This window comes from Talpa occidentalis, unplaced genomic scaffold (assembly GCF_014898055.3).
Source record: "Talpa occidentalis isolate TD23 unplaced genomic scaffold, MPIMG_talOcc4v2.1 talOcc4.9, whole genome shotgun sequence".
Lineage (NCBI taxonomy): Eukaryota > Metazoa > Chordata > Mammalia > Eulipotyphla > Talpidae > Talpa > Talpa occidentalis.
The window spans coordinates 65,490,693-65,518,454 of NW_023605305.1; the positions used below are offsets into that span (position 1 = coordinate 65,490,693).

At 34.9% G+C, this 27,762-nt stretch overlaps 1 protein-coding gene and 1 pseudogene across 1 annotated transcript in view; both read left to right on the plus strand.

Moving 5' to 3' along the window:
- The window catches only part of USP24 (ubiquitin specific peptidase 24), a 138,493-nt gene that overhangs the window by 43,424 nt on the left and 67,307 nt on the right, over nt 1-27,762 (plus strand). The window contains 17 exon segments of the mRNA XM_037499421.2: nt 2,832-2,897; nt 5,710-5,784; nt 6,378-6,536; nt 7,634-7,748; nt 7,952-8,055; nt 10,261-10,368; nt 10,566-10,661; nt 10,754-10,915; nt 11,401-11,448; nt 16,601-16,708; nt 17,357-17,506; nt 18,933-19,064; nt 19,887-19,998; nt 21,462-21,538; nt 22,507-22,647; nt 22,810-22,863; nt 26,308-26,423. Coding sequence (XP_037355318.1) covers nt 2,832-2,897; nt 5,710-5,784; nt 6,378-6,536; nt 7,634-7,748; nt 7,952-8,055; nt 10,261-10,368; nt 10,566-10,661; nt 10,754-10,915; nt 11,401-11,448; nt 16,601-16,708; nt 17,357-17,506; nt 18,933-19,064; nt 19,887-19,998; nt 21,462-21,538; nt 22,507-22,647; nt 22,810-22,863; nt 26,308-26,423 — 1,823 coding nt within the window.
- Nucleotides 25,817-25,916, plus strand: LOC119237319 (U6 spliceosomal RNA; annotated as a pseudogene).

Below are 27,762 nucleotides of genomic sequence, written 5' to 3' on the forward strand. Positions count from 1 at the left end.
TAGGTTGTATTCAGATAAAATTCATGTATAGGGGAGATGCCAAAGATTGAAGTCTAATTTTGCCAAACAAGTATGATTAAAATTTCTTAGTAAATACCTGGTTTCTGGCCAGTTAAGAAAGTGACTGTCCCAGAATCAATTTAGGCCATTAGACTGAGTAAAAGTAAGTGTACTCATTTTACATTTACCTCAGTTGCCGGAAACCAGCTGCTTGTCGGTGTCTTATCTGGCTGGGGCATCAAGGCCCCCTGCAGCACTCAGTGGCATATTTTTTTTTCTTTTAAAGATTGATTTATTTATGCATGCAAGAGCTGGGGTATAGGCCAGAGATGCGGGGGTGGGGGGTTTGTGAGAGGATTCACTGGAGACAGAGCAGGGAGCAGAACAGGTGAATCTACTGAAATACACTGCTGAGAGGAGCAGTGTGCAAGACAGGAGAGGTCTGCTTCGCCATGTGGGTTGTTCCACGGCCAGGGATCAAACTCATGCTGCAGAGGCTGCAGATTGCTTCATAGTGCGGTACTTAACCCCTTGTGCCACCAGGGAGGCCCCTCAGTCACATATTTTTGATTCTGAAAAAATAGTGGGGAAAAAACATAATTCACAATCTACCAGTTAAAAATACTTGGTAAAGTAAGATAGGAAAATTGTCCTCCATCCCATTCCTTCTTGGATATTGGTAACCCATTTAATACATGAGCTTTCTGACTTTTCTTAGATTTATATAAAATATATCTGCATGTTTTTAATATTAAATCAAATTGTCATATTTCCGTTTAACATTACCTCATGAATATCTTTTCAGGTTAGTTATTAATAGTATTTTTATCGCTCCAATGCATTCCTGCAAATGTTGACTATGCAGTCACTTATCAGTGGGTGTTGAATTATTTTTAAGTTTTGTTGTTAAAGAGAGTATTCCATGTAAAATTGTCTTTATGTGCATAGGCTTCATTTTTGAAGGATGGATTCCTAGAAAATGAGATTTCTGGGTTAAAAACTTACACATTTTTAAATTATAATTGATAGTGCTAAATCTCTTCCAAATTACTTTACCAGTCTATGCTCCCACAAACTCATTTCTTAATATTCTTGTTAGTGCTAAATATCTTAAAGTCTGTAATTCCAGTATGTAGGGCAAGAAATGCTATTTTGCTATTTAATTTGTAATACTTTGATTTCCTGTGAATTTGAATATTTTGTCATGTATTACTGGCTGTTTGCCTTCTATAAATTGACATCTTTATTAATGTGTTCTTTTGGGGAGCTGTCTTACTAATTTTTAGGAATTCTTTTATAGCTATGTCATGTCTGTTTTGTGTGTTTATATGTCTTTTGTTTCTCTTCATTTTATTTAATGGTGTCTTTTTATGAAGAAGCTTCTAAACTTTAGTCAGTGTTTTCCTTAATGGCTTAAAATATTTCTAAATTGCTTGAAGAATTTCTCTTCATCTTGAGTTTATAAAAATACTAGCTTCATTTATGTTTTTATTTGATTTTTTAAACAGTTCTTGAATTCATTTAGATTTATTTTTATATATTGTATAAAATAGATATTCAGTTTTATTTTCATCCAACTGGACAACCAATTCTAAGATCCTCTAGTGCTATTTTGATTTGTTGATCTTATCATATATTAAGGTCCCCTATACACAAGATTGGACTTCTGTTCACTCATTTATTCACTTGTTCATTCTTTGACCATTTCTTCATTATTGCTCCACTCTTTTAATTATTGATAGTGCCAGTTCTACCCAGTTTCATTCTTTTCTAAAATTATTTTATTACTATATCCTCACTCTTCTGAATATAATCAACATGTCAGGTTCTGCACAAAATCTAAACAAGATCATGTTGAGAATTGTGTTAAATTTATAGATCATTATATGAAGAATTGACAGTTTTACAATACTGGTCCTTTCCATTTGGGAATATAGTATCTCCTTAGTTATTTGGACCTTTTAAAAATTTATTTTAGGGCCTCCCCAGTGGCGCAGCAATTGAACGCTGGGCTGCGAAGCTGCCCACAGCCTCTGCAGCACCGGTTTGATCCAGAGGGTCCCACAAGGTGCGCAGACCTCTCCTGCCACGCCTGCTGCTCCCCTCAGTAGTGTACTTCATCAGTGTGCCTGTTCTGCTCCCCACTCTGGCTCTGGTGAATTCTGTCACCCTCCCACACTTCTGACTGTACCCAGTGCTTGTATAAATAAATAAATAAATCTTAAAAAAATAAAAATAAAAATTTATTTTACCTAAAAGGACATTTCATTTACCCCTCTCAACTATTCTCTCCATTTTCAGAAAAATTACTATTCAACAATATGAACTTTAGAATCACTTCATCCAGTCCCCCAAAAAAAGATTTAAATTAGAATAAATATCTATAATAATTGAAACAGATTGGCATCTTTATATGAATTTTCCTATTCAAGAGTAGAATTTAGCTAGTTGTTCACTTGTGACTTGATTGATTAAATTACCATTTAAATGTTTCTTTGAGGGCGGTGTGTTGCGAAGCTGCCTGCAGCCTCTGCTGTGCCGGTTCCATCCCGGCTGCTGGGCGAGGGTCCCACATGGCGCGCAGACCTCTCCTGCCGCCGCCCGCTGCTCTCCTCAGCAGTATACTTCAGTCTGCCTGCTCTGCTCCCCGCTCTGGCTCTGGCAAATTCTTTCACCCTCCCACGCCTCTGACTGTACCCAGTGCTTATATAAATAAATAAATAAATCTTTAAAAAAAAAAGTTTCTTTGATATATTAAAAGAGAGTTGATTAAAGTTGAAAACAAAGAAAACCTTCTCACATTATTTCAAATTTTCACTTTCTTTTTTCAGGCAGTCTCAGCATTGGTGCAGCCCTTAGGAGTGTGTGCAGAATACCTCAATTCCTCAGTGGTACAGGTGAGATGACGCCAATTTACGTTTACTTCAGAAGGTGATCTAAGACATAATAACAGTAATAATTTTTTTATCAGCCTACTCAGAATTATACCTAATCCAGAGTAACCTTTTCCCCCCCCAGATTTGCTGTCTTAATAAAAATATTATCAGAAAATAAATAAAAAATGATTACTAACGTAAAATGTCCAGTGACTTCTAACATTGAAGGTTATTTATCTTTTTTAGTTTAACATTTTTCAAATATATAACCTATATTTGATAGCATATAATTTTCTTCATCTCCTTATCTGTAAAATAGGTGGTATATATCTCTTTCCCCTTCATGGAATTTTTAAGAATTCAATGTCATTATGTACAAATTAGATCAGTATTGAGCTGTCTACTAGGCTCACTTAGTAGTAAGTCACTTACTACTGAATAACGGCTTAATAGCACATCTTATCTGATTTCACAGCACTACAAATTATAAACCAAGTGGTCAAAGAATAGTAAAACTATGAGTGTTCAGTTTTCTAGTGCTTAAGGCCTATTTTTATTTCTTATCATTTCAATTAACAAGTTTACTGAATAAAATGTCATAACTCCATTTATTATTTTCTTTATAAATAAGTCCGTGAAGTCTGTAATTTTCTAAAAAAAAAATTTTTTTTTTAATCACTGCAAATGGTTTTGAAAGCATAATGTCCTGTAGGAACAATAGTTTTGTATGTATGTACTATTCCTTCCTTCTAATACCTAATTTATTTAGACCCATTTAACAAGGGAAATATGATTTTTTTTCAGTGAGCCTTGGAAATTACTACCATTCTTTTGATAAGGTTATTTGTTTTCTTTTTGTTGAGTTCCATGATTTCTTTATATAACATAGATATCAGTCCTTTATTACATTTATGATGCATAGTGTACCTATAAAAGAATAAAATTTATTGGAATTTCAAAGCAAAGCATATTTTGTTTAATCTTTAGTATGTGTGCTGCCAAAGCAAACACATTTAGTTTCATCTTTATATCTGAATTCCCAACCTTAAATTCATTCAATAGTAAATTCACACTTTAGTCATACCGCATTAAATGGCATAAATTGTTAATAATCTCTATCACCTGCTGCTTGTGTGACTTTGGAAGACTTGTGTAGTCGCTGTACCTGAGTATCCTTGTAAAATGGTAATGATGATCATTCCTTTCTCATAGTTTTCCTGAGAATCATGCAATGCCAGCAGATACTAAGAGTAATAGTGTTACGTCTTACCCTAACAGCCCTCAGTTTTCATTGTACACCTGGTATAAGTGTAAATGAAAAAATTTCATTTGGATAATTGCCTGATGTCATTTTAATTCATTGCTAATATCTTCTTGGCTTTGACAGCTCAATGTCATCTATCTTGTCAACCAGCTAAAAATTTTTTTCATTTGATAAGAGAGATAAGTCAAAAAGAAGTCTAGTAAGAACATGTATATCTCCTAAATACTAGGGAGAGACCCAGCATGACTGAGTAACTCAAACATTTGGCTTCGATGCCATTTGAAATAGCTTAGCCCAAACAGAGGAAGTTGGCAGAAGAAAAGAGTGAAAGTTAGGGAGTTTACCAAGGAAGGCATGGCAAACAAAAGGTATGTAGGTTTTCAGTTCTCCTCCATTGAAAAGAGATAAGGAGATAAGGTCTTCTAGCAAACATCCTTACAGAAGTTTCCATGTAAACATCTTTTTCTAAAGTAATTTGTACCCAGCCTTCAGAGCCTCTCCCATGAAATTAATCTTTTGTCAAAAAGACATTCTGGGATGGCAGATTTTTCTCTCCCTTACAGTCCTGCCTTTGGGGCTTCTCAAGAAATTCCACAGTTCAGAGGTTGAGTTGTCCATTTATTTCATATTATGACCAGTCTCTCCATCCTTAGAATATATCAGCTCATTTAAAGTTGTGTCTAGTTTCTGGAGGCAGTCTTGTAGGTGAGTCTCAAAGATAAGCCTATATCATACAAGCAATAATAACAGGTTTTTCTGTGGAAACAAAAGAAAAACAAAGGTTAAAGATTGAAGCAAACCATAAGTTTAGCTACTCAAGAAGATTTCTAGGTGTTTAGGGTGGAGGTATCTTAGGTAGAGCGAGGACAGGCAGTGTTTTCCCCATTTGCAGGTTGATATCATCTCAGGTACTCATGAAAACAGCAACAGCAATTGAAGCACAGCCAGTGAAGGTGACCTCACCTCTCTGAAGTCCTCCATTTCCAGCTTGCATGGTTTTAGAAACCAGCAAATTTTTAAAGCTTCTTTAGATGGAAATGATCATTTAGACCTAGTTAATATTTTACTACTCACATGGTATTTAGAGTAGTTATTTGATTATATTACCATTCTGAAGCAGTGTGTTGTATGAGTCTCATCTATAGATCTCATGCATCTGAACCAGTAAAAGTAGTGCATACAAGGGCATATTCTTTTGTGGTCTATACTTGTATTCATTTCTTGAAATCAAATGTAAAATGTTTACTTGATTACAAAAATAATACAGACTCAATCTTGCTGTTTTAAAAGTTAGTCCAGATGATGTCTTTCATTGCTGTTCAGAATTACTCATATAAGATAACAGTGTTTTTGCATCCACATGCAATTTTTCAAAAAAGCTTAGGCACAGAATTGATGGTTTACTTGGGGTGGCATTATCTAATTCGTGGCAGCTCTGATACTGTAGTGCATATTTTTGCAGTGCAACCTCTCCTTTGTGAAATGTGAATGAAAAAGTATCTCTGTCTCCTTTTCACTTTTGAGCCAGATTTAGGAGTCCTTGTTAACTGTAGCACTTTATTTCTGCAGCCCATGCTAGACCCAGTCATCCTTACTACGATCCAGGATGTGCGGAGCGTGGAGGAAAAGGACCTCAAAGACAAGGTAAAGGCTATCTCCATCCAAGGAGGCTGTGGTCCCTCTTAGTCCATGGAAGAAGAGCAAGGACTTGGAACAAAGTTAATATACCATTCATCTTTGAATTCTGGTCAAATACACTTATATCAAATGAATTTTATATTTCCTAATCAAAAGCAGTTCTCTCTTGATTACTAGTAGTTGGTGTTACTTCAGTCTGTAGAATGAATATAGGGTTTTCGATAGATGGTAACATTCAGAATTTTACTAAAATACTATTTTGATGGTATTACAAATGGTATAGCATTGAGAAAACTTTGAAATAACTTTATATACTAAATGCTTACTCAAAGTTATTTAAAGCAACTTTAACATTTAAATTTAATGTAGTTTATTTTGTCTGCCTTGACTTTCTCATGGGGCCCTTACCTTACCTTTCTTCATCCAAGTACTAACATTTGTTTAGAAACAAAATATAGTTAATTGACTGTGGATTATCAAATACCACCAGACTGTTGTATTTTTGTGTGTTGTAAGAATTGAAATCAAAACATTTTTACAGTTTCATTTTTTGTTTTTGTGTTTGTGTATATGTGTGTGTGTGTATGTTTTAATAAAAGAGATTGGTTAGCATTCCTGAGCTCTTATCTGCCATTAAGTTGCTATGCATGCGCTTCCAACCGGATCTGGTGACCGTTGTTGATGACCTTCGACTAGACATCCTGCTACGCATGCTGAAATCACCACATTTTAGTGCTAAAATGAATTCCCTCAAAGAAGTAAGTTTGGCATTTATTCCTGGAAGACTTAAAACACAGATTTCTGTGTGCAGGTCTGCAAAAACTTGTGATTGTAATTATTATAAATATGTTGAGAAATAAGAATTTCTTATAATCATAGCAAAAGAGATAGCAATGATTATAAAATGGTACGTGTTTATAATTGTTAATAAAGTGACCTTTTTCTTTGTGTTACATTCAAAATTTCTTCTCTGAAATATTAATATTTTGACGTTTCCTAGAATATAATTTCAATGTAGTTACAATACAGTTTGAGATTTATTTTTACCCTAAGGGTACAATCCTTTTATTATATTTCAGATACTGTTTTAGTTAGCCAATCTCTAATTGAGGTTGCAACAAAAATAAAATGACTACAACTGTGATAATTTCAGCAAAATGATGTAATTTTTTATAGCTTCCTAAACTTGATAAGAGATTCACATAAACTATATATTTGGTTTTAGTGATTGTCAACTGGACACAATATAGTTCAGTCATAATTCCCATTTCTTTTAGTTTTAATATTTAAGATTATTGTCTGCAAATGAAATAAACTGATTTTGAACCATCTTAAGCCAAAAGAGGAATTTAATGGAAGAAGCCTGGGCAATTTCACATGAATGAAGGATTAACTAGCCAAACATACAAGAGCAGGGACACATGTAGGCAATAGGAACACCTCGAATTCCAGACCTGACTGCCACCAGAACTCTGTTCAAGTTTGTCCCTGCTTTTCTGAACATGTTTGCTCCATCCATTCTAACATGCAGAGTGATGTTCATGTAGAAGACATTTTGACTATGGATAGCTCCCATCACCAGGGAAGGACTGACATTTTTTCTAAGGTCCCAAGTAGAGAATTTGTAGGCTCTGCCCTGATTGAAGTTTGGATCAGATGCTCATCCTGAGTCAATCGGCAGTGACCCAGAGAACTGGTTCTAAGAAAGGCTCACAAATTTCTCTTTACTTCTAAAGATAGAATTATCAGATTACATTGTAACACTACACAAGATATAGAAAACAATGTATACATATGAAAATTTTGATTATGCATGTTTACACTAGGTTCAATCATAATAATCCTGTCTTTTTAGGTTACCAAACTAATAGAAGATAGCACTTTATCCAAATCTGTGAAGAATGCTATAGATACAGACAGATTATTAGATTGGCTAGTTGAAAACTCAGTTCTGTCGATTGCATTGGAAGGTAAGTTGCTTTAAAAAAAAAGTCACCTAACAATTATAAAGTATGTATTTTTGTATAATAAGTATAAAAATTATTGCTTTGCCTATATTAGCCTTTAAATAACTTTATGGGAAACTACTGTTAAATACAATAGAGTTGAATTAGAGTGTTAGTAGTCTTCATTTTATCTGTCTTGTCTTCTTCTCTGGTGTTTCTTCTATTAGGCAACATAGACCAGGCACAATATTGTGATCGTATAAAGGGAATTATTGAACTCTTGGGAAGTAAATTGTCTTTAGATGAGCTCACTAAAATTTGGAAGATACAGGTAAGTTGATCGGAATTGTTTTTGCCTTATTCTGACATTTTTGGGTTACAGAAGAGGGAAGCAGGTGGTGAATGAGCAGGGAAATAGAACTTCTATCTTGCATTCACCAGAGAGCTCTATAGCTCTATTCTAATTTGTTTTACAGTTCAGGGTTCCCATTACAATATATATATATATATATATATATATATATATATATATATATATATAAAATGTGTAATATATGTATTATGTATACACTACATTATTGTACTGTATAGGTACAACGTGTAGAGAAGATCTTTAGTGCTTTTTCATCTTGTTTAACTCAATGTCCATTGATTAGTAACACCCCATTTCATTATACCTCAGTCCTGGCATTTACCATTATGCTCTTTGATTCTGTGAATGTGGCTATTTTAGATACCTCATAAAAGTGGAGTCATGGAAATATGTGTCTTTCTATGACTTTTTTCACTTAGCATAAGGTCCTTGAGTTTCATCATGTCTTTCCATATTGCAGAATTTATGTAGGTATATTTCTTTTGTTAATCAGTCCAGTGTTCTTTTTACTAGGTTGCTTATCAGTTTTCATTAATAACTTTTCCCATTTTATTCAGTTAAATGAGGATAATAGTTATACTTACTGAGTGTATGGATCTCTCATCTTCCCAGAATTCTCAGCAGCTATAACAGAATTGACCCTACCCTTCATTTTTTTCTCCCTTCACTGTGGCATTGATTTTCCTCCTACTTTCCTGGTATTCCTTCCCAAATCTCCTTTACTAACTTACTCTCTTCTACTTTGTAAATATTTGGGTTTTTTCCCCCCTATCAGTCAGAATCTAGTCAGGTAACAGGTATTTCAAACAGGGAGGTGAATATCAGGGATTGTTTACAAAAGTGTTGCTAGGGTGTAGGAATGAAAAAGAGAACTAAGAATTCTGGAAGAGCAAAGAGGAAGGAGTGTTAAGTCCAAAGAAAGCAAGCTATTTGGGGAGTGATTTCACTCAAGTGCTAAAATTGCCAAAGAGGTACCTCTGCCACTAGAGCATCTGGAACTGCCACAAATGGCATCTCCTGCTAAGTATAAACCACCTCTCTTGCCTTCTCACCTCCCAGCAGTGCCTCTCATTGGCAGACTATAACAGGAGGATGGCTGGCAGAGGAAATAGTCTGTGGACTTATAGAGCAGAATATAGAAATTTAGGTACAAGACTACAAGAAAACATTCCCAGGTCCAACACATTTTACTTCTTATGTTTTCATTTTTATTAAATATAATTTTGTTTTGTAAATATGTTTTGAACTTTCATAAGTTTGAAGATTTAGAAACCACAGTGTATATCTTATATATCCCTACTGCAGTCAGTGAATATATGAGTAGAGTAGATACTGAGCAAATTCTTACAGAATTGAACCTGAAAATATTCACCCCCTTGCCTTTTAAGTCCCTTACATGGTGAACAGTGAGGTATGACAGCAGCGTGGTTGAAGATATAAAGTGAGTTTCAACCATGAGGTTGATATTAATGTCTACATCTCTGAAGCACAGACTTAGTGCCCATAGGATAAATAAATCTTGACATCACACAAGCAAAATTAAAAACAAAAACAAAAACCTGCACTCTCAATTGTGGCCCTGAAGGTGATTTTTTTTTAAAAAAGAGATTTATTTATACATACAAGAACTGGGGTACAGGCCAGAAGTGTGGGGAGGTGAGAGGATTCACCAGAGACAGAGTGGGGTACAGAACAGGTGGATTGACTGAAATACACTGCTGAGTGGAGCAGCGAGCGAGTCAGGAGAGGTCTGCTGCGCCATGTGGGTATGTCCCTGGCTCAGGATTGAACTCATGATGCAGTGTCTGCGGACAGCTTCATAGGTTGTGTCTTAACCCCTTGTTCCACCAGGAAGGCCTTCAAGGTGATTTTTAAAAAGCCAAAAGTGAGTGTGTCTTCTGATCAGTCTGAATTTCTTATAGCAGTGGAGAATATTTTGTTCTCAAGATGAGAGCATTGTCCTTTTGAAGACATAATGTTGCTAGAAATTTAAAGGCCAAGTGATAACCATTAACAGTGCTTGCTTCATGTAGTTACACCAATATTATTGTGCAAGTAAATGTTGAATCAGTGTATCTGTGTTACTGTTTTGCTGTTCTTTCTTTAAAGACTTGGTTTTTCCACTTTCCAAGATTTAACTTTCTCCCTATGTCTCCTTTCAAGTCAGGACAATCATCTACCGTGATCGAGAACATCCATACAATTATTGCTGCAGCAGCTGTGAAATTTAATTCAGATCAGCTTAATCATTTGTTTGTTCTCATTCAGAAGGTACGTGTTAAATCAAACATGCTTATTTTTCAACTTTTCTAAAAGATACTCACTTTGAGGGCATTCCCCTCTAAATTAGCAGTGTTTAAATGTATTCTTTTAAAATCTTTTTGGCTCAAGTTTACGATCTTTGCCTTTTTTGCAAATTTGATAAAATTGTATTATGAAACAATTCTTGTGTCTTTTCTTTTCTGCAGAGCTGGGAGACTGAGAGCGATAGAGTAAGACAGAAGCTGTTGAGCCTGATAGGACGAATAGGCCGGGAAGCTCGCTTGGAGACCACTTCTGGAAAGGTAGGAAAATCAAATGAATCTTTCTAGCTGTGAATACTTATAGCAGCTTCACTTGCATATTGGCTGGCTCATCATATGTGGTATTGTTGTAGGTTTTAGATGTACTCTGGGAACTGGCTCACCTCCCAACCTTGCCCAGTAGCCTTATTCAGCAAGCCTTGGAGGAGCACCTGACAATCCTTAGTGACACGTATGCAGTGAGAGAAGCAATTAAGAGGAGCTACATCATCAAGTGCATAGAAGATATTAAAAGGGTTGGTTCTATCTTTGGTCCAGTTTTGTTATCATAGCAATAGTATTTTTTTTTTTTCCTAAAGATTTATTTATTTATTTAAACAAGCACTGGGTACAGTCAGAAGCGCGGGAGGGTGAGAGAATTCACTAGAGCCAGAGCGGGGAGCAGAGCAGGCAGAAGGAATGAGGTACACTGCTGAGGGGAGCAGCCGGTGGCAGGAGAGGTCTGCGCACCATGTGGGGCCCTCCTCCCGTGGCCGGGGAACAGCCGGGAATTGAACCATCACTGCAGAGGCTGCGGGCAGCTTCGCAACCCAGCGCTCAACTGCTGTGCCACTGGGGAGGCTCCTAGCAATAGTATTTGAGTAATCATATTCAAATAATGTCCTTCCCTTATTTAAATTAAACTAAATGTCTTATCTGTAGTTCTTAGAGTCCAAGGTTGGGAAATTATAGGTACTGCTTTTACCAAGTCACTTATATTTCTTTTAAAATGAATTTTCAGCCTGGAGAATGGTCAAGTTTGGAAAAGAATAAGAAGGATGGATTCAAGGTAAGAATTTGCAGATGGAACCAACTAAAAGGTATACTAATTTAATAATCCATTTTAATTAATTACTTCATAATTTTAAAATAATAGTATGTTTTTGTGTTTCTTAATGTTGATACAAACTACTACTTAAATATTTAAGAGCTATACTTTGTTATTTAAAGCGTGGGGACTTACTGACTTGCACAGGGGAAACAAATCCAGGGCTCCAGTCAAGGAGTGGTTTTATTATATTGCTTTCATAAAATTATAAGACCTTCAACTTCATTTTTTGTTTTTAATTTAAATCCAAAAGTATGCACTTCAAAAAGTACAATGGGTTCTAAATAAATAAGCTCTTTTTTCTTAGGAGAAATGAAAGAACATTCATAGTGTGAGAAAGAGAAAAAAAAGGGAAAGGGAGGTTCATTTATTTATTGCGGGCACAAAGTCATTTTTCAGGTGCTTGATTAAGGTATGGCCCTAAAGAAATTTCTTAGCCAGATGGTCATTGAGTAAGTACCTGTTGCTGAGCTCAGTTTTAGAAGGTAGATTGGGTTGTGGCTGCAAGAAGAACTGGGGCTGTGGAGGTGTTCTCCTGTTGGGCTCTGGCCTCAGCTTGTGGACTGTCCTTTGGAAGGATGGTTGTGCAGTTCTGCTGTTCCAGTCCTGAAACATTAAGTCTCTGAGAGGAATGATCACAGTCCAGTCGCCAGTCATAGGAACCTGCTTCCAAGTTAGGAGAGCAGCTCTCTGCCCTCAGGTTGCTCAGACCAACTGTAAAGCCTAGCAACAAAGGGGATATATTTTATTCTTAACATAAGAAAAATTTTCGGTAAGTAGCTAGTGGCTTAGTCATTTCTTTGGTAAAACGTATTTCTTGACTTTGATCAGTGTTTCTTTAAGAGATCCTAAATATGCTAATTTTCATTAGTGTGTTCAGAGATTATCCACTCTTGTTAAGAGGCTTTGGTTACTCAGTGGCTTTTATTCCTTCTAGTTACATTTGGTCATGAAGTTTAAATTGGGACATTTAGAAACTTGGTGTTTTGTATTTCTGACTTTGAGACCTGATCAAGTGAATTTTCTACATGTAATCTAGTTTTAGAGATTTTAAGTCTTTCACAAACTGGAGTTGATATTGCTCAGATTAAGGAATCATTCCTTTAGTTCACAAACATTGCTTTGTTTCTATTCAGATGTAATTTGAATCTTTCCAGTTTTCTCAGCTCAGTGATTCAGATAGTTTAGCAGTCTTTGTCATTATGATTGAAACTTAGCCAGTTATTTAAGTTTAGATCCTTCAATGGTAATGGTAAGAGGAAAAGGGTATCTATAGAAAAGTGGTCTTTTCTTCTCTCAGTAACAAATACATTTCTTTATAGATATGAAGGTCAGAAACTGAAGGGCTTTCCCTCCCTCCAGGGAAATGACTTTTGAAACCAGAAAATCCTTCCTGACCTCTGTTCCTTCCTTGTTACAGCTAAGCATTGCTTAGCTCTTCTAGCCAGTAGCATTGCTGCATCTTTATTGCTTCTCTTTGCAATCACTTCATTCATGTCTGTTGTTTTATAGCAAACTCAAAAAATAACAGGGAAATTTTTGGAGTCATTTTGTAAGACTCAAAAGGAATATCCTTCCTTTATTTCCCACTGCTCCCAGTAAAAAAATTCTAATGTACCAATATTTCATTCCAGATAATATGATCTTGCATTTACATAGATCTTTTCAGTGTACTAAGTACTTTCACAGATGCTCTCTTATGGTACACATGGCTGAAGGGGGGCAGTGGGAAGATCAAAGCCCCCTGGATATGACTCCAGGCAGGGGGGTGAATTATATACTGCCACTAAAGGTGTTTTTCTATGCTATGCCCTTTCCTGCCAGGCAGCAAGGTGGGCTGACTGGGGATTATGTCTCCCTGCCAGGCTACACAGAAACTAAGCAAAGGGTAAGACAAGATCACCCACCTCTTACTCCCCCCCCCACCCTTAGCTACCTTTATTCCCCCAACTGATTCCCTTTCCCTCTGCTTTTAAGACTCTTAAAATTCCCAAGTTCCATTGTTGTGTTCAGAAATTCTGACCTTTATTTCTTAACTTTATTTCTGTAGATTCTGCCAGGATACCTTTGGCTCCCTTGGTCCTCTTTCCTTCGCTTCCTTATGCCTTCCACTGTCTACCCCCAACCCTTTGCCTCTTATTTCACTTCTTTTTTCCTTCAATTAAAAAGTTTAAATGTACTCATCCAAAAAAAATTACTAAACCAAAAAAAATTTTACTCTATTAGCATTTGCATATTCCTTAAGTCCTTATCTTAAGATCTCCTAGCACATGCCTGGCAGCCTTCAGTAAACACTGGTCCCCTTCCTCTTACTTACTCTTCCCTTCACCCTATGAAGACACTAAAATCATTACCTACCCAAAATTGATTGACTTTTGCTTGTCAAACATGTAACTGAAAGTAAAAGTAGCAAGATATCCTCAGTATAAATTCTTACAGTGATGTGGTTAACACAAGAGGAAATTTTTTTTTAAAAATGTCCTCTCATACAGAAATTTTTACATTACTTCTAGATAAATGGGTAGGTCTAGAAAAACAGGTAAGGTAGTGGGGAGGCAGTTTTGAGAAAAAAACATGAAAGCTTTGTTTCCATATGTAAAGAATTGTTAAAAGAAGTTTGATTCAACTTTCTATGTCTCCTAAGAAACTATGGGAAGGCATGTTTTAATATGATAAATTAATGAACTTTCTGTGAAAACAGTCTATAATAGAATGTACTGCCTTCTGAGTGCCTTTGGAATTACTAGGAGACTAGTCATTTAACAAAAAATGAGTAACGAGAATTATGTATTGGTCTTCAGGCTAAAACAGGTGATTTTTAAGGCTTCATTTAATGTTAAGAATCTAATTTAGATATTCCACTAATTCCTACTTATGAAGCCTCTGCTCCATTAACAGACATTATCAGATTATGTTCATTTTAATTTTTCACTAGAGTCTTTTGCCTCTTTTTATAAGAGGAGAAAGAGTAATTTAAATTTCTGTTATAATTTAGTATCGTAATGTTATAGATCTTAGGAGAATAATATCTTTGATGTTTGCAAAATTTTAGAAAGGCTATAACAAAAGTACTTTTTTAAATCTTATATGATTTTTCTTTTAATTTTTTTGGATAACAAACTATCTTCAGGGACGTTTTTCAGTGTTAAATAAAAATATTCTTAACCATAATTGACTTAACTGGTCATACTTTTTAATATATCTGATTATTTGCTAAAGAAGTCATATTTATATCCTCATATTTGTAGCTCTTTTGGAAAGTATTAGTTTGAACTTAAGTTTAAACTTAGAGTTGTCATTTTGCAACTTTTTGTTTTAGCAGAAATATGCTAGCTAGTTTTGCAAGTAGTTGGCCTTTAATATATACCTTATTTCTCTGATTCTCAGATACCAGTGATTGCAGCCTGCATCACAAATTTAATAAGTTTGCAAAGAAGAAAACAAAAAGTGTACATTGGAATTTTAATTCATTTGTTTAGGTTCACAATCAGAGTTTGAGTATAGCTCCTTTAACAAGTCTGTAAAGCTTCACTGGGGCACACTGCTTGTTTTTATATATAGTGGTGCTTCTGACCTCTTTGAAATCTTTAAGATTGACTGTGTAATTTTGAGGTATGTGAAGAATATGGAATTTTGTATCCTTGTCATTTTTCATAAATCAAACTGCTTTTTTCCTCAGTTGAATTGTGTGTAAGTTATGCAGCTTCTCTTGAATTAAGGTGCAACTTTGGACACTTAGTACTGAGTAAAACAGCCCTTAACAGGGTATGAATATGTCACACCAAATATCCTAACTTTGCAAATGCTTTAGTCTGAGGCCACTGACAGTTTTCTTTGCTCATCATTGATTTGATGGACACAACAGACTAGTCAGTACATTATAGTGTAATTTTTTTGATGGTGTTAAGGAGCAAATCAGTGATCTAAATTTAAGTTAAAGAACCATCCTTGTGTGGTGTTATGTATACCTGATAATAACCAAAATGACAACTAGATGAGCAGATACCTTTTATATACAGCTAATTTTGTACATACTCAGGTAAGGACAGCTGTATCAAAACTTCCATGCCTAGAGGCTTGTAAGTTTTTCTTTTGACATAATTGTAAGAAAGGTCAATTTCAGAAATGTTTAAGTTATGAAACCTTTATCTTAGAATCTATGAAATATGGTATTTACTGATTGAATGGCTAATCTCTAGGAAAGCTGGTATTATTTTGGCAATAACTCTTTCACATTTACATATTCAGTAGTACTATGTTATTCTGCAAAAGATACTAGAAGTATTTTCCACCCCAAATGGGTTTTCATTTTACAGAGAGACTTGAAGAAACAAGACAATGTTTTAAAACAAAATTCAGCCTTAAAATAAATGCTAAGGTGCTCAACTCTCACTTTTTTAAGAAAATTGATCAATTTATCAATTATTTAATCTGACATTAGTTCAAAAGATGCTGCTTACTAAAAAGCAATTTCTTTTTAAAAGAGTATTGCATAAACATCAGGACTGTCATGTATCAGTTTTAGAAGTAATAGATTTGAAAGTATTTTTAATAAATATGAAGTATAAGTATAAAATGGCGATAATAATAGTAGTTATTTCTTATAATATTGTTTTAACTAGGAAATATAAGCAGATCATGAATATTTTCTTCAACATTTTGACCACGATCAATATCTTAAACATATTGATATCTTAATCATATAATTACAGAAAATCATATTTTTATACCATTTTACTTAACAGCCAATTCAGTATTATCCAAGTTAAGCCTTTGCCATCAATTTATATTTTTATGTCAACATGTCCTAGCAGCCTGTGCTACTTAATCTGTCCTCTGAAGTTGCTAATTCCTTGTCTGTTTTTGCTGATGAACCCCTGTACATTTACTGTCACTTCACATCCACTCCTGTTTGGCCTTAGGAATTTGCATGCAGAATAAGAAGTTGAGGACTGAATTATGAATGCATGGAGATAAGCTATAAATGAACAATAGGAAGAAAAATATATGTAACAATAAAACCTAATTGACTTGGAAATTTTTTATTGCTAATAAATTTAGCCAGCCATTAATTTCTAAATTTAATTAATGCAGTTTCTTTTTAACTCTGTAGTCATCTCAGCTTAACAATCCCCAATTTGTATGGGTGGTACCAGCTTTGCGTCAACTCCATGAAATCACCCGCTCATTCATAAAGCAAACCTATCAAAAGCAAGACAAGGTAAGAGTATAACTTTATTTGATTATTATATAATTTCTTGCATAACCTTTTATAATAACAGAACATGAATAAAACTGCTGAGTTTTATAGCCAGTATTTTATGTTTTATGGTTATTAAGGTAATGCATTTATATTATTTAATCATCTTGACTTTAGCATCATTCACTTTCATGTCTTTGGAGCTTTTCTTTTGATGTAACCCTAAGTCATTTTGTTTTTATTTCCTTAATTTATTGAAATGAGCCAATTTTTAAAAGTTAGGATGGTATTTTAGAAGTTCGAAAAGGTTCAAATGCTTATTATATAGTACTAAAATGATTAGTTTGCCTTAGAGACTAGAGCTAGCTTCCCAGTGTAATAGACTTGAAAGAAAGCTCTTGAGTTGTATACAAGAAGTAAAATAGATCTTTTGAATCACTTTTTAAAAACTGTCTTATGAAAGCAAAGAATTAGCAGAGAAGTTTTTAATTTCCTATTAATTCCCTGGAAAATATACATACCACATTGATTTTATGTACTTTTATCTAGGTATGAGTGAAGAAATCTTCATTTGCAATCCCTTACTTTATGCTAAAATAGAAACTTGCATTAAACTCACAAAGTAACTCCAAATTCTCATACCATTTTCCTTTTATTGTTTTTGCCAAGAGCATTATTCAAGACTTGAAGAAAAATTTTGAAATAGTAAAATTGGTAACAGGAAGCTTAATAGCTTGTCACCGACTTGCAGCAGCCATGGCAGGACCTGGAGGCTTGACCGGTTCCACGCTGGTGGACGGCCGGTACACTTACCGGGAGGTATTCAGCATTGTGCTTTTCGTCTCATGATTTTTGTTTCATTTGCACTTCTTTCACTTACATAAAATAGCATTTGTTGGGTGTATTATAAAGAGGTAGTACGTGTCTTTATATTGATACAACAGCTTTGTATCTCGACTAATTTCAAAATAAAAATTGAGAAAATTGCTTGGTGGATAAGTCACTTAAAAAATGCTTGTGATAGGGCCTCCCCGGTGGCGCAGCGGTTGAGTGGTGGGCTGTGAAGCTGCCCGCAGCCTCTGCAGCGCTGGTTCGATCCCCAGCTGCTCCCTGGCCTCCGGAGGAGGGTCCCACATGGCGTGCAGACCTCTCCTGCCGCCCGCTGCTCCCCTCAGCAGTGTACTTCGGTTCTTCTGCCTGTTCTGTTCCCTGCTCTGGCTCTGGTGAATTCTCTCACCCTCCCGCGCTTCTGACTGTACCCAGTGCATGTATAAATAAATAAATAAATTAAAAAAAAAATGCTTGTGATAAAGTAATAATAATAAAATTCTTTGTCTTTGATCTGAAGTAATTAATTGATTAGTAATTCTTTTTTTTATTTAATTATTTTTTAAAAGATTTATTTGTTTTTGCATAGAAGAATCTGGGTTATAGGCCAGAGGTGCAGGAGGTGAGAGCATTCACCAGAGACAGAATGGGGAGCAGAACAGGCGGATTTACTAAAATACACTGCTGAGGGGACCAGCAGGTGAGACAGGAGATGTTTGCACTATATTTGGTTTAGCTCCCTGGCTGGGGATCAAACTCAGGCCTTAGTGGTGATAATGCTGAGACTTAACTCTTAGGCCACAAGGGAGGCCCTAATTCTGTTTTTTAAAAATTAGAAAAATATCTCACTATTTGTGTTTTGGTGTTTTACTTTGAAATTACTGAAATAACTGATTTTGTGGGCCTCCCTGTTGAGCATAGCGCTGTGAAGCTGTCTGCAGCCTCTGCAGCGTGGGTTCGATTCCCGGCTAGCCAAGGAGATACTCACATGGCGCAGCAGACCTTTCCTGTCTCGCCTGCTGCTCCCCTCATCAGTATTTTCAGTCATCTGCCTGTTCTGCTCCCGCTCTGTATCTGGTGAATTCTCTCACCCTCCTGTGCCTCTGGCCTGTACCCCAGTTCTTGTATAAATAAATAAATCTTAAAAAAAAAACAAAACTGATTTTGTGACAGACTTGAAGTAACTTCTGCTGTTATACTGTCAATTTATAAACAGATTTTTCACTTTTACCCTAAGTTTTATTAAAAAGCATTAGGTGGGGGTTGTAATTGTAAGGGGAATATAAAAATAAAATTTAAATAATAAAAAATAAAAAAAAAGCATTAGGTAAAACTTTTTTTAACCTTCACATTTTTAATTTTGCTTTTAGGTATGAATGCCTGGAGCTAACTAATTTAGTATTGCATCTTTTTGCAGTATTTAGAGGCCCATCTAAAATTTCTGGCATTTTTCTTGCAAGAAGCTACTCTGTATCTGGGTTGGAATCGTGCCAAGGAAATCTGGGAGTGTCTTGTGACTGGCCAGGATGTTTGTGAATTAGATAGAGAGGTAAGAATTTGGTGTTGTGAAATAAAGTAAGACAGAAATCATTACTTCTCAACCTTCTTTGATTTTAAACATGTTTGGATTTATGCTTATAGGTCAGTAAATGATGAGCTGAAAATTTTACATAATATATATGTAGCATATATCAATGAGAGTTATTTGGTAACTTTAATACCACTGTTAAAATAAAATACCAAATTCTGCTATGTAAGTACAGCTAAAGAATTGTAGGTGCATTTTTTTAGTTTTTTTTCCCCCTCCCAGGAAACTAATTTTAAGTTTTCAACAGCAAACTCCAAGTTCCTGAAATGATGTTGTATACCAGAAACACTAAAAAAAAAAAAAAAAAAAAAAAAAGAATGCCCAGGTAGATCTTTAGACCTATAGCTAGAGAGTTGAAAACAATACATTAAACCAGGAGCAGAAGGACCTGCTTTGATGTTTTCTAACAACAAATCATTTCTTCATCTCACTATGTAGTATATTGGAATTACTTCATAGGATTGCTAAAGAGCTATATGTGACAATGCCTAGCATATTGTCATATAATAAACCTTAGAGCAAATGTCAAAGTATATACACATGTCTTTCAGTGGGTAGTATGAGTGTATATTTCTATTATCTAGGAATAAGATTGCTGGTAACTGCTTTATTTTTTCATTTAGTTGCAAAGTTCCAAGCATTTCAGTTTTGAGAAGTATTTTGGCAATAGGAATTTTTGAAGAATTAAAAATAATTTATCAATATCTTTACCTTCCTACTTTGGAATCTGTATTTGCTTGAAATGAATTTTAATTATAGGATAATATTTGTCTTAATCCACAGATGTGTTTTGAATGGTTCACAAAAGGGCAGCATGACCTTGAGAGTGATGTTCAGCAACAGCTTTTCAAGGAGAAAATTCTTAAATTGGAGTCATATGAAATCACTATGAATGGTAGGAAAAAAAAAATCTTTTTTCTCAGTCGAGAAATTTTATTCTTTCTTTTTCCTCTAAGCCACTTCTCGGAAGCAACCAGTTTGAAATATCCTTCCAAACTTTTTTTAATACATATAAAGACACATCTGTATATGCACATGTCTATATACACAGATACATTCCTTTTCATATAAATGGTCTCTTACTAATTTTTAAATTGCATCCCAATTGCTAAAATTGCCAAGCTTTTATTTTCCCCATAAGGATACTTGGTACGATAATGATTTATTTAAGTTAAAACTTTGTCAGCATAGAAATAATTCCCCTTTCAGATATGTCTTTTAATTGAAATTTTTCATTGAAATGTAATGCATATACCACAGAATTTACTTTCATAAGCATTCCAGGAACTTTTAGAATATTCACAATGTTGTATAACCTTTGCTACTTTCCAATCGCAGAACATTTTCATCATCCTTAAAAGAAATCCTGTACCCATTAGTAGTTACTCTCCTCTACTACTTTGCCCCTACCCTCTAATCTGTTTGCTCTCTATGGATTAGCCTAATGTGGCCATTTCATGTAAATGGAATCATACAGTATGTGTCCTTTTATGTCTGGCTTCTTCCATTATGCTAAGGCATCATATTGTTAAATTAAGGTTCAGCAGGATGTAGTGATTCATTCCATTTTATGACTGAATAACATTCCATTGTATGAATATAGCACATTTTGTTTATTCATTCATCAGCTGGATTATTCCCACATTTTGGCTATTATTAATAATGCTGCTGTAAACATTTGTGTATTATGTGGATACTGGCTTTCATTTCTCTTGGGTATCTACCTAGGAGTAGAATTGCTGTGTCATATGATTAACATTTAGGAACTGCCTGTTTTTGCAAAGCGGGTGCATCATTATATAATCCCACCAGTGTTTAAGGGGTTCCAATTTTTCCATATTCTCACCAATATTTGTTGTTGTCTGTCTTTTTTACTTTAACTGTCCTGGTGTGTGTGAAGTGGCATCTCATGTTTTTGATTTGCATTTCCTTGATAACTAATGATACATGTCTATTCATGTGTTTATTGGCCATTTGCCTATATTCTTAGAAGAACTTATCCATTCACATCTTTTGCCCTTTTTTAAATTTGGTTTATTTGCCTTTTAGTTGGGTTGTAAGTGCTCCTTATATGTTCTTCACATTAACTCCTTATCAAATATATGATCTGTAAATATTTTGTCCCAATATATGGGTCATCTTTTCACTTTCTTGATAGCTCTTTTCTTAAGTTTTTAATTTTGATGAAGTCCTATTTTTTTATTTGTGCTTTTGGTACCATGTCTAAGAAACTAGTGAAGATTTATACCTAAGCTTTTTCTTAGGGTTTTATAATTTTAATTTCTTGAAATATTTAATTCTTTTCATTGATTATTTTACTTAGAGTGCATGATTTTATCTGGCATTCTGTAATTTCAGGTTTTAACTTATTTAAGACTTTTTTTGAAAATGTGAATCTCTGTGATCATCGATTGAAAAGACAAGGAGCTCAGTTGGTAAGTACATTATTCTCAAATCTAGATATTTGCAGTAAAACTTGTTTTTCAGTAAAAACGTTAAAATTCAGAGAAAATACTAATTATTTTTAAAGAATTGGCATCTCCTTAACCACTGTCTTCTGCAATGATGACAGAGCTTCTTTTAGGGTGTAATGACGCACCCTTTCCAGTACCTTACCTTTCCAACTGCCTGTGAGAACGAAACTGACTTTTCAAATACCTCCTTCCTTCCTCCTGATCTGGGCAGCCAGTGGCCTCTCCTGTGCTAGGTAAATACAGAGTAGGGCAGATCCAGCAATTCACAAGTATCTAACAAAGTAAGGGCATCTTCAGTTCTGGGGTATAGTAGCAGGAATTTGAGAGACAAATTTAGGAATAGGCAGTAGAGCAACAATGTTGGACTCTGTAGAATGTGTCTATCTGGCCTTTCTATTTACATGTACAGCTTAAAAAAGAAAGGCAAAAAGTAACTTATTTTCCCAGATTATTTCATTCAAGGCCTTGCTTCCTGGGTGGTAAAAATTTTTTATAATACTTTATAATCCCTGAATCTTGCAGTTTCCTCCCAGTGAGGCTTTGGGAAACCAGACTGAACCCCAAAGATTAGTAACCACTCCTAGCTTGAATCCATTTTCTTCTGAGAAAAGTTCCTGAAGATGCTACCTATCTCATTTCTGTGTTGTTTCTGCTTCAATCACTAGTCTGAGTAGATGTCTAGCTCTAGGCTTAGGGATGTTTGGAGAAAAATCTCTATTTATCCTGGTTCCCATGTACATGCCAAATGTTTTTGTGCTTGATTGTTTTTTGCTTTAAAGTTCCATATTTGCACAATAGTGTTCTGATAGGTAGCTTAGTTTTTGCAGCCTTAATTCATATTGAACTAAATGGGTATGGACTTATAAGAGAAAATAATTACAATTTTGTGACCTTAGTGTATATAATTTAATTTTTTTTCTTTTGACCAGTATGTAGAAAAACTGGAATTGATAGGAATGGATTTCATTTGGAAAATAGCCATGGAATCACCTGATGAAGAAATTGCTAATGAAGCGATTCAGCTAATCATAAACTATAGTTATATTAATCTAAATCCTAGGTTAAAAAAGGTGGGTATCTAAGAATGCACTCAAACACAACAGAGTAGATCGTTACATATATTTTATATTGATAAGCTCAAATGTCCCAAAATTTACTTCATTTTGACATTTGTTCTTAATAATGTTTACAGCTAAATGCCAGATTAATGAATTATCATATCCCTCTTTCAGGATTCTGTATCATTACATAAGAAATTCATTGCTGATTGCTACACAAGATTAGAAGTGAGTAGCAGATTTTATTGAACCTATTTTTTAAATGTTTTGGTTTTTTTCCTTTTATAATTTTGTATCTTGAGATTATGTGTAATGTTGATATTTGTGGCTGCATTCTATTGTGGAACTTGTAGACTGGACTATATTGTGACATAAGGAACAGATAAGTATAAAGAAGTATTAAGAAAAGGAAATTCCCTATTACAACCTATGGAAACTGAAAATGAAGAGACAGAAGAACATATCACAAAAGCTCAGGAAGAAATATCCTGAGAGAAGTCTCAATCCAGCAGAATTTTAGAATAGGCCTGAAAAGGAATTCCAGGTAACAATTATAATCATTCTTACTGAATTAAGAAAAACAATGATTGATGAAAAATAGGAACACAGCAAATCAAGAAAACTTGAGACTGCTACCACTAGAACTAAAAGATCTAAAAAATACTATAAATGAATTAAAAGATCTATTTGAGGCCCTCTACTGTTGAGAAATGCAAGTACTAAAGAGGATTGGTGAGCTTGAAGCACAGTGACAGAACACACAAACAGAACAACAAAGAGAAAAAAGAAGTTAAAAATAAAAACAAAGTAAGAATTCTTTTGGGTAACCTAAAGAGAAGTAGCATCCATACCTTGGGGATCATAGAAAGAGGAGAGAAAGAGAAAATCAGAGGAATTTTATTTTAAAGAAGTAATTTCAGAGAATGATAATCATCTCAATCTGGAAAATAAACAAGATGTTCTGATCCAAGAGCCCAAAGAGTTCCTCCAAGATACATTATAATAAAACTGTTAAAACAGTGACAAGGACAGAATATTAAAAAGGAAAGAACCCATAATCTATAATGGAATACCAATTAGACTGTCCATAGACTTTTCAGTAGAAATCTTACAGACAGGAAGGGAATGGGACAATTAAAGTACTCAGATCATATAGATTTCCAATTCAAAAAGGTAAAAAGAGATAGAGATGGACATTATATTATGATTAAGGACCTAATACAACATGAAAAAAATAATACTTATCCATGCACCAACTGATAGAGCACCAAGATATTGTAAGATTATTATTAATAGAACTAAAGCAGTTTATTCACAACAATGCCATAATACTAGGGGGTTTTGGTATTCCATTTACAATTATTGGTAGTAATAAGGTAGAGGATAAATAAGGAAACTATAGCCTTAAATGAAAAACTCAACCAAATATCTTAACAGACATTTATAAAACACTCCTTAAAAGGCCATGCATATATATTTTCTTCAAGTGCACATGAAACATTTTCAAGAATACACCATATATTGGGACACATGAATTTTCAGAATAACTACATAGATTGCTATACCAAGTACTTTTTCTGACATACTGCCTACCATAAAATAAGAAATCAGCTATTTATTTATTAAAGATTTATTTTTTTTAATACAAGAGCTGGGGTACAGGCCAGATGCGTGGGAGGGTGAGCGGGTTCACGAGAGACAGAGCAGGGAACAGAACAGGCAGACTGGTGAAATACACTGCGGAAGGGAGCAGCAGGCGAGGCAGGAGAGGTCTGCGGCACCATGTGGGATTCTCGCCGGCTGGCTGGGATCAAACCCGCTCTGCAGAGGCTGCGGACAGCTTCACAGTGGGGCACTCAACCGCCTGTGCCACCAGGGAGGCCCAAGAAATCAACTATTTAAAGAAAAAAAACACACAGGAGAAAACATAAATACAATGAGAATAAACAGCGTATTGCTTAATTGCTATTGCATTAAAAGGGAAATTAAAGCAAGAAAAAAATCTCAAGACAATGAAAATGAGGATACAAGCTGTCAAAATCTATAGAATACATCAAAAATGGTCTTAAGAGGAAAAATGCTAGCAATACAGACCACATCAGGAAGCAAAAAATATCTCATGAACAACTGCTAGTACACCTGAAGCAGTTTACAGAAAAGAGGAACAAACAGACCTAAATTTAGCTAAAGGAAGGAAGTAGTAAGTGGGAATAAATGAAGTAAAAATCAGAAAGACCATACAGTAACAGTAGATCAATGAAACTAGTAAGAGTTCTTCGAGTAGATAAATAAAACTAATAAATCTCTAGCTAGTCTAATAAAGACGAGAGAAAACATAAACAGAATTAGAACTGAGAGAGAAATTACAGATGGCGTAGAAATACAAAGAATATATACTAATAAACTTGATAATCTTGAAGGGGACAAATTTCTAGAATATGGTTTACCAAGACTAAAGTTAGGAAGAAACAGGAGTAAACCAATCACAATCATGAAAATTGAAACAGCAATCAAAAATTTCCCCCAAAACAAAAACCCAGGGCCAGAGATCTTTACTAGCAAATCTATCAAAACATTAAAGAACTTATACTCATCTTGTTCAAATTAACCTAAGAGGGACTGTTCCCTAATACATTTTGTATTTAGAATACATTACCCTAATTTTGAACCAGAAAAAGATAGCTCACAAAAACTGCAGACCAGTATCTCTGATGAATACTGATGCTTTTTCATAAAGATCAGGAATAAGGTGAAATTTGCTGTCACCATTCTGTTTAATTTAGTATTGGAGGTTTTAGTTAAAAGTCAAACAATAGCAGGAAACATCAAGTTAGGAAAAGAATTATCATTATTCACAAGGGATATGGTAATAAATGTATAGAGAAAACCCTAAAAACTTCACCAAAAAGCTATTAGAAATGCTAAAATGACAGGTTACAAAATCAATATACAAAAATCTGCTGCACTTTTATATACAATGAACAAGAAGAGAAATTAAGAAAATAATTCCATCCAAGATCACGTCAAATAAAATTAAATACCTGAGAGTTAACCAAGGAGGTGAAGAATTTACACAATGGAAACTGAAAAGGAAAGGTAAATCTGTAACGCCATAGAAGAAAATATATAGGACCTACATAAAACTTAAAAGTTAGGAGGGATTTCTTAAACCAGATGTTCAGTACTAGCTTTGACAGCACACATACTAAAATTGGAATACCAAGATTAGTGTGGCACCTGCTCAAGGATGACATGCAAATTCATAAAACTTCCATATTTTAAAAAAGATGCCCAAAACATAATTTTCTAAATGACTATAAATTTTTTAAACTCTTGCTGCTTTTGAGATTCAAAAACAGCAGTAAATGTATCATCATAAAAAACATTTAAACTATTCAAATGTCCCTAAATGTCCTTCCATGGAGTATTAGCAGTGGCACTGACTGGCACTGATTTTGCTTCCAGTGATTATTTGGTAATGTCTGGAACCTTTTTGGTTGATACAACTAATGGGCACCCTTGTAGTGGGTACGTAGTGAGTAGAGGTCAGGAATGCTGCCACACATCTTACAAAGTCCATACAAAATGCCATAGCAAAGGGTTTTCAGCCTAAAATGTTTTTGCAGTTGAAATTGAAAAGCTCTGATAGAATGATTACTTAATGTTTTATAGGCAGCCAGTTCAGCACTTGGTGGCCCCACTCTAACACATGCTGTGACCAGAGCAACAAAAATGCTTACTGCAACTGCCATGCCAACTGTAGCAACATCAGTTCAGTCTCCCTATAGGTAAGTGATTGCACAAGTTCCAACAAATACACAAGGCAAACGTATCAATTTGAAAAATAGTTGGCATCTTTTTTGTTTCTTATGGACTCTTAATTGTCGATTTCCTTATTTTGTTTAATACATTTTGTGGTGATGTCCTGGGAAATGATATGTTCCCTGTCATACATTGCCAAGTCTATGAAGACCTGCAGGTCATTGTCAGAGCCACTCAAATATTGCTTCCTCTACCCCCCTACATAGTGGACAAGTTGTTTTTGTTTTGTTTTTTATTTATTTGATTCATTTTACTCTTACTCTGTATAACTCTTAATGATGAAATAAAGATATATTCACTGTATGAAATATAATGAAGTTTGAAATACTTAACAATCATAACTTTACTCCTTGAATAGAGAGATCAAAAATACCGACAGCATAAGCAAAATGAAGTAGTTGATTGATTAAAATTGTGCACCATGATATAATCATAGTGAAAATATTGTTTACGATATTTTCAAAGCCATTTTTTTTAATTGCAGTAACATTGGTGTACAGCATTATATATGATTTAGGGTTACAGAGTCTCCCTCTTCAGGTGTTGTTACCACACATACCCACTACTAAAAGATCTATAGTCCTCAAAATAATTTTTAAAGATTTATTTATTTATTTATTTATACAAGAATCGGGTTACAGGCCAGATGCACGGGAGGTGAGAGGATTCACCAGACACAGAGTGGGGAACAGAACGGGTAGACTGACGAAATGCACTGCTGAGGGGAGCTGCAGGTGAGACAGGAGAGATCTGCTGCACCATGTGGGACCCTCACCAGCCGGCCAGGATCGAACCAGCGCTGCAGAGGCTGCAGACAGCTTCACAGCACTGCACTCAGCCGCCTGCGCCACCAGGGGAGGCCCTCAAAATTATTTTTAATGATAGATTTACCACCAAATATTTGTATTGAAACTTTGAATGGATTTGTCTCGTAATTGCATTGTTGTGTTTTTCAAATGTTATCAGTTAAACCTGAGTTCAGCATTTGCTGTAGTCCTTTGATACAGTAAAGAGTATAGATGAATATTTAGAAACATTAGTTTGTAGTAACTAAAACACTCTTCTGAAGTTTTGTCACTTTCATTTTGGTAAAGCAGCCCCAAATCAGTGCTGGCCAGGAAACCTAGGGGGGCTGCCTGGAGGACTCAGTCTCTGTGCCCTGCTCTGCTGCCCTCTAGTGTGCGCTCTCAGATGGTCTTTCCCCTCGCATTTTATGTGTGTGTTTATTTTCATTTACAGTTGAGGAGACTCTCTTTTATTCTTTAGGGAAGAAATCAGGGTAGAATTAGTATCCTTGCTCACATT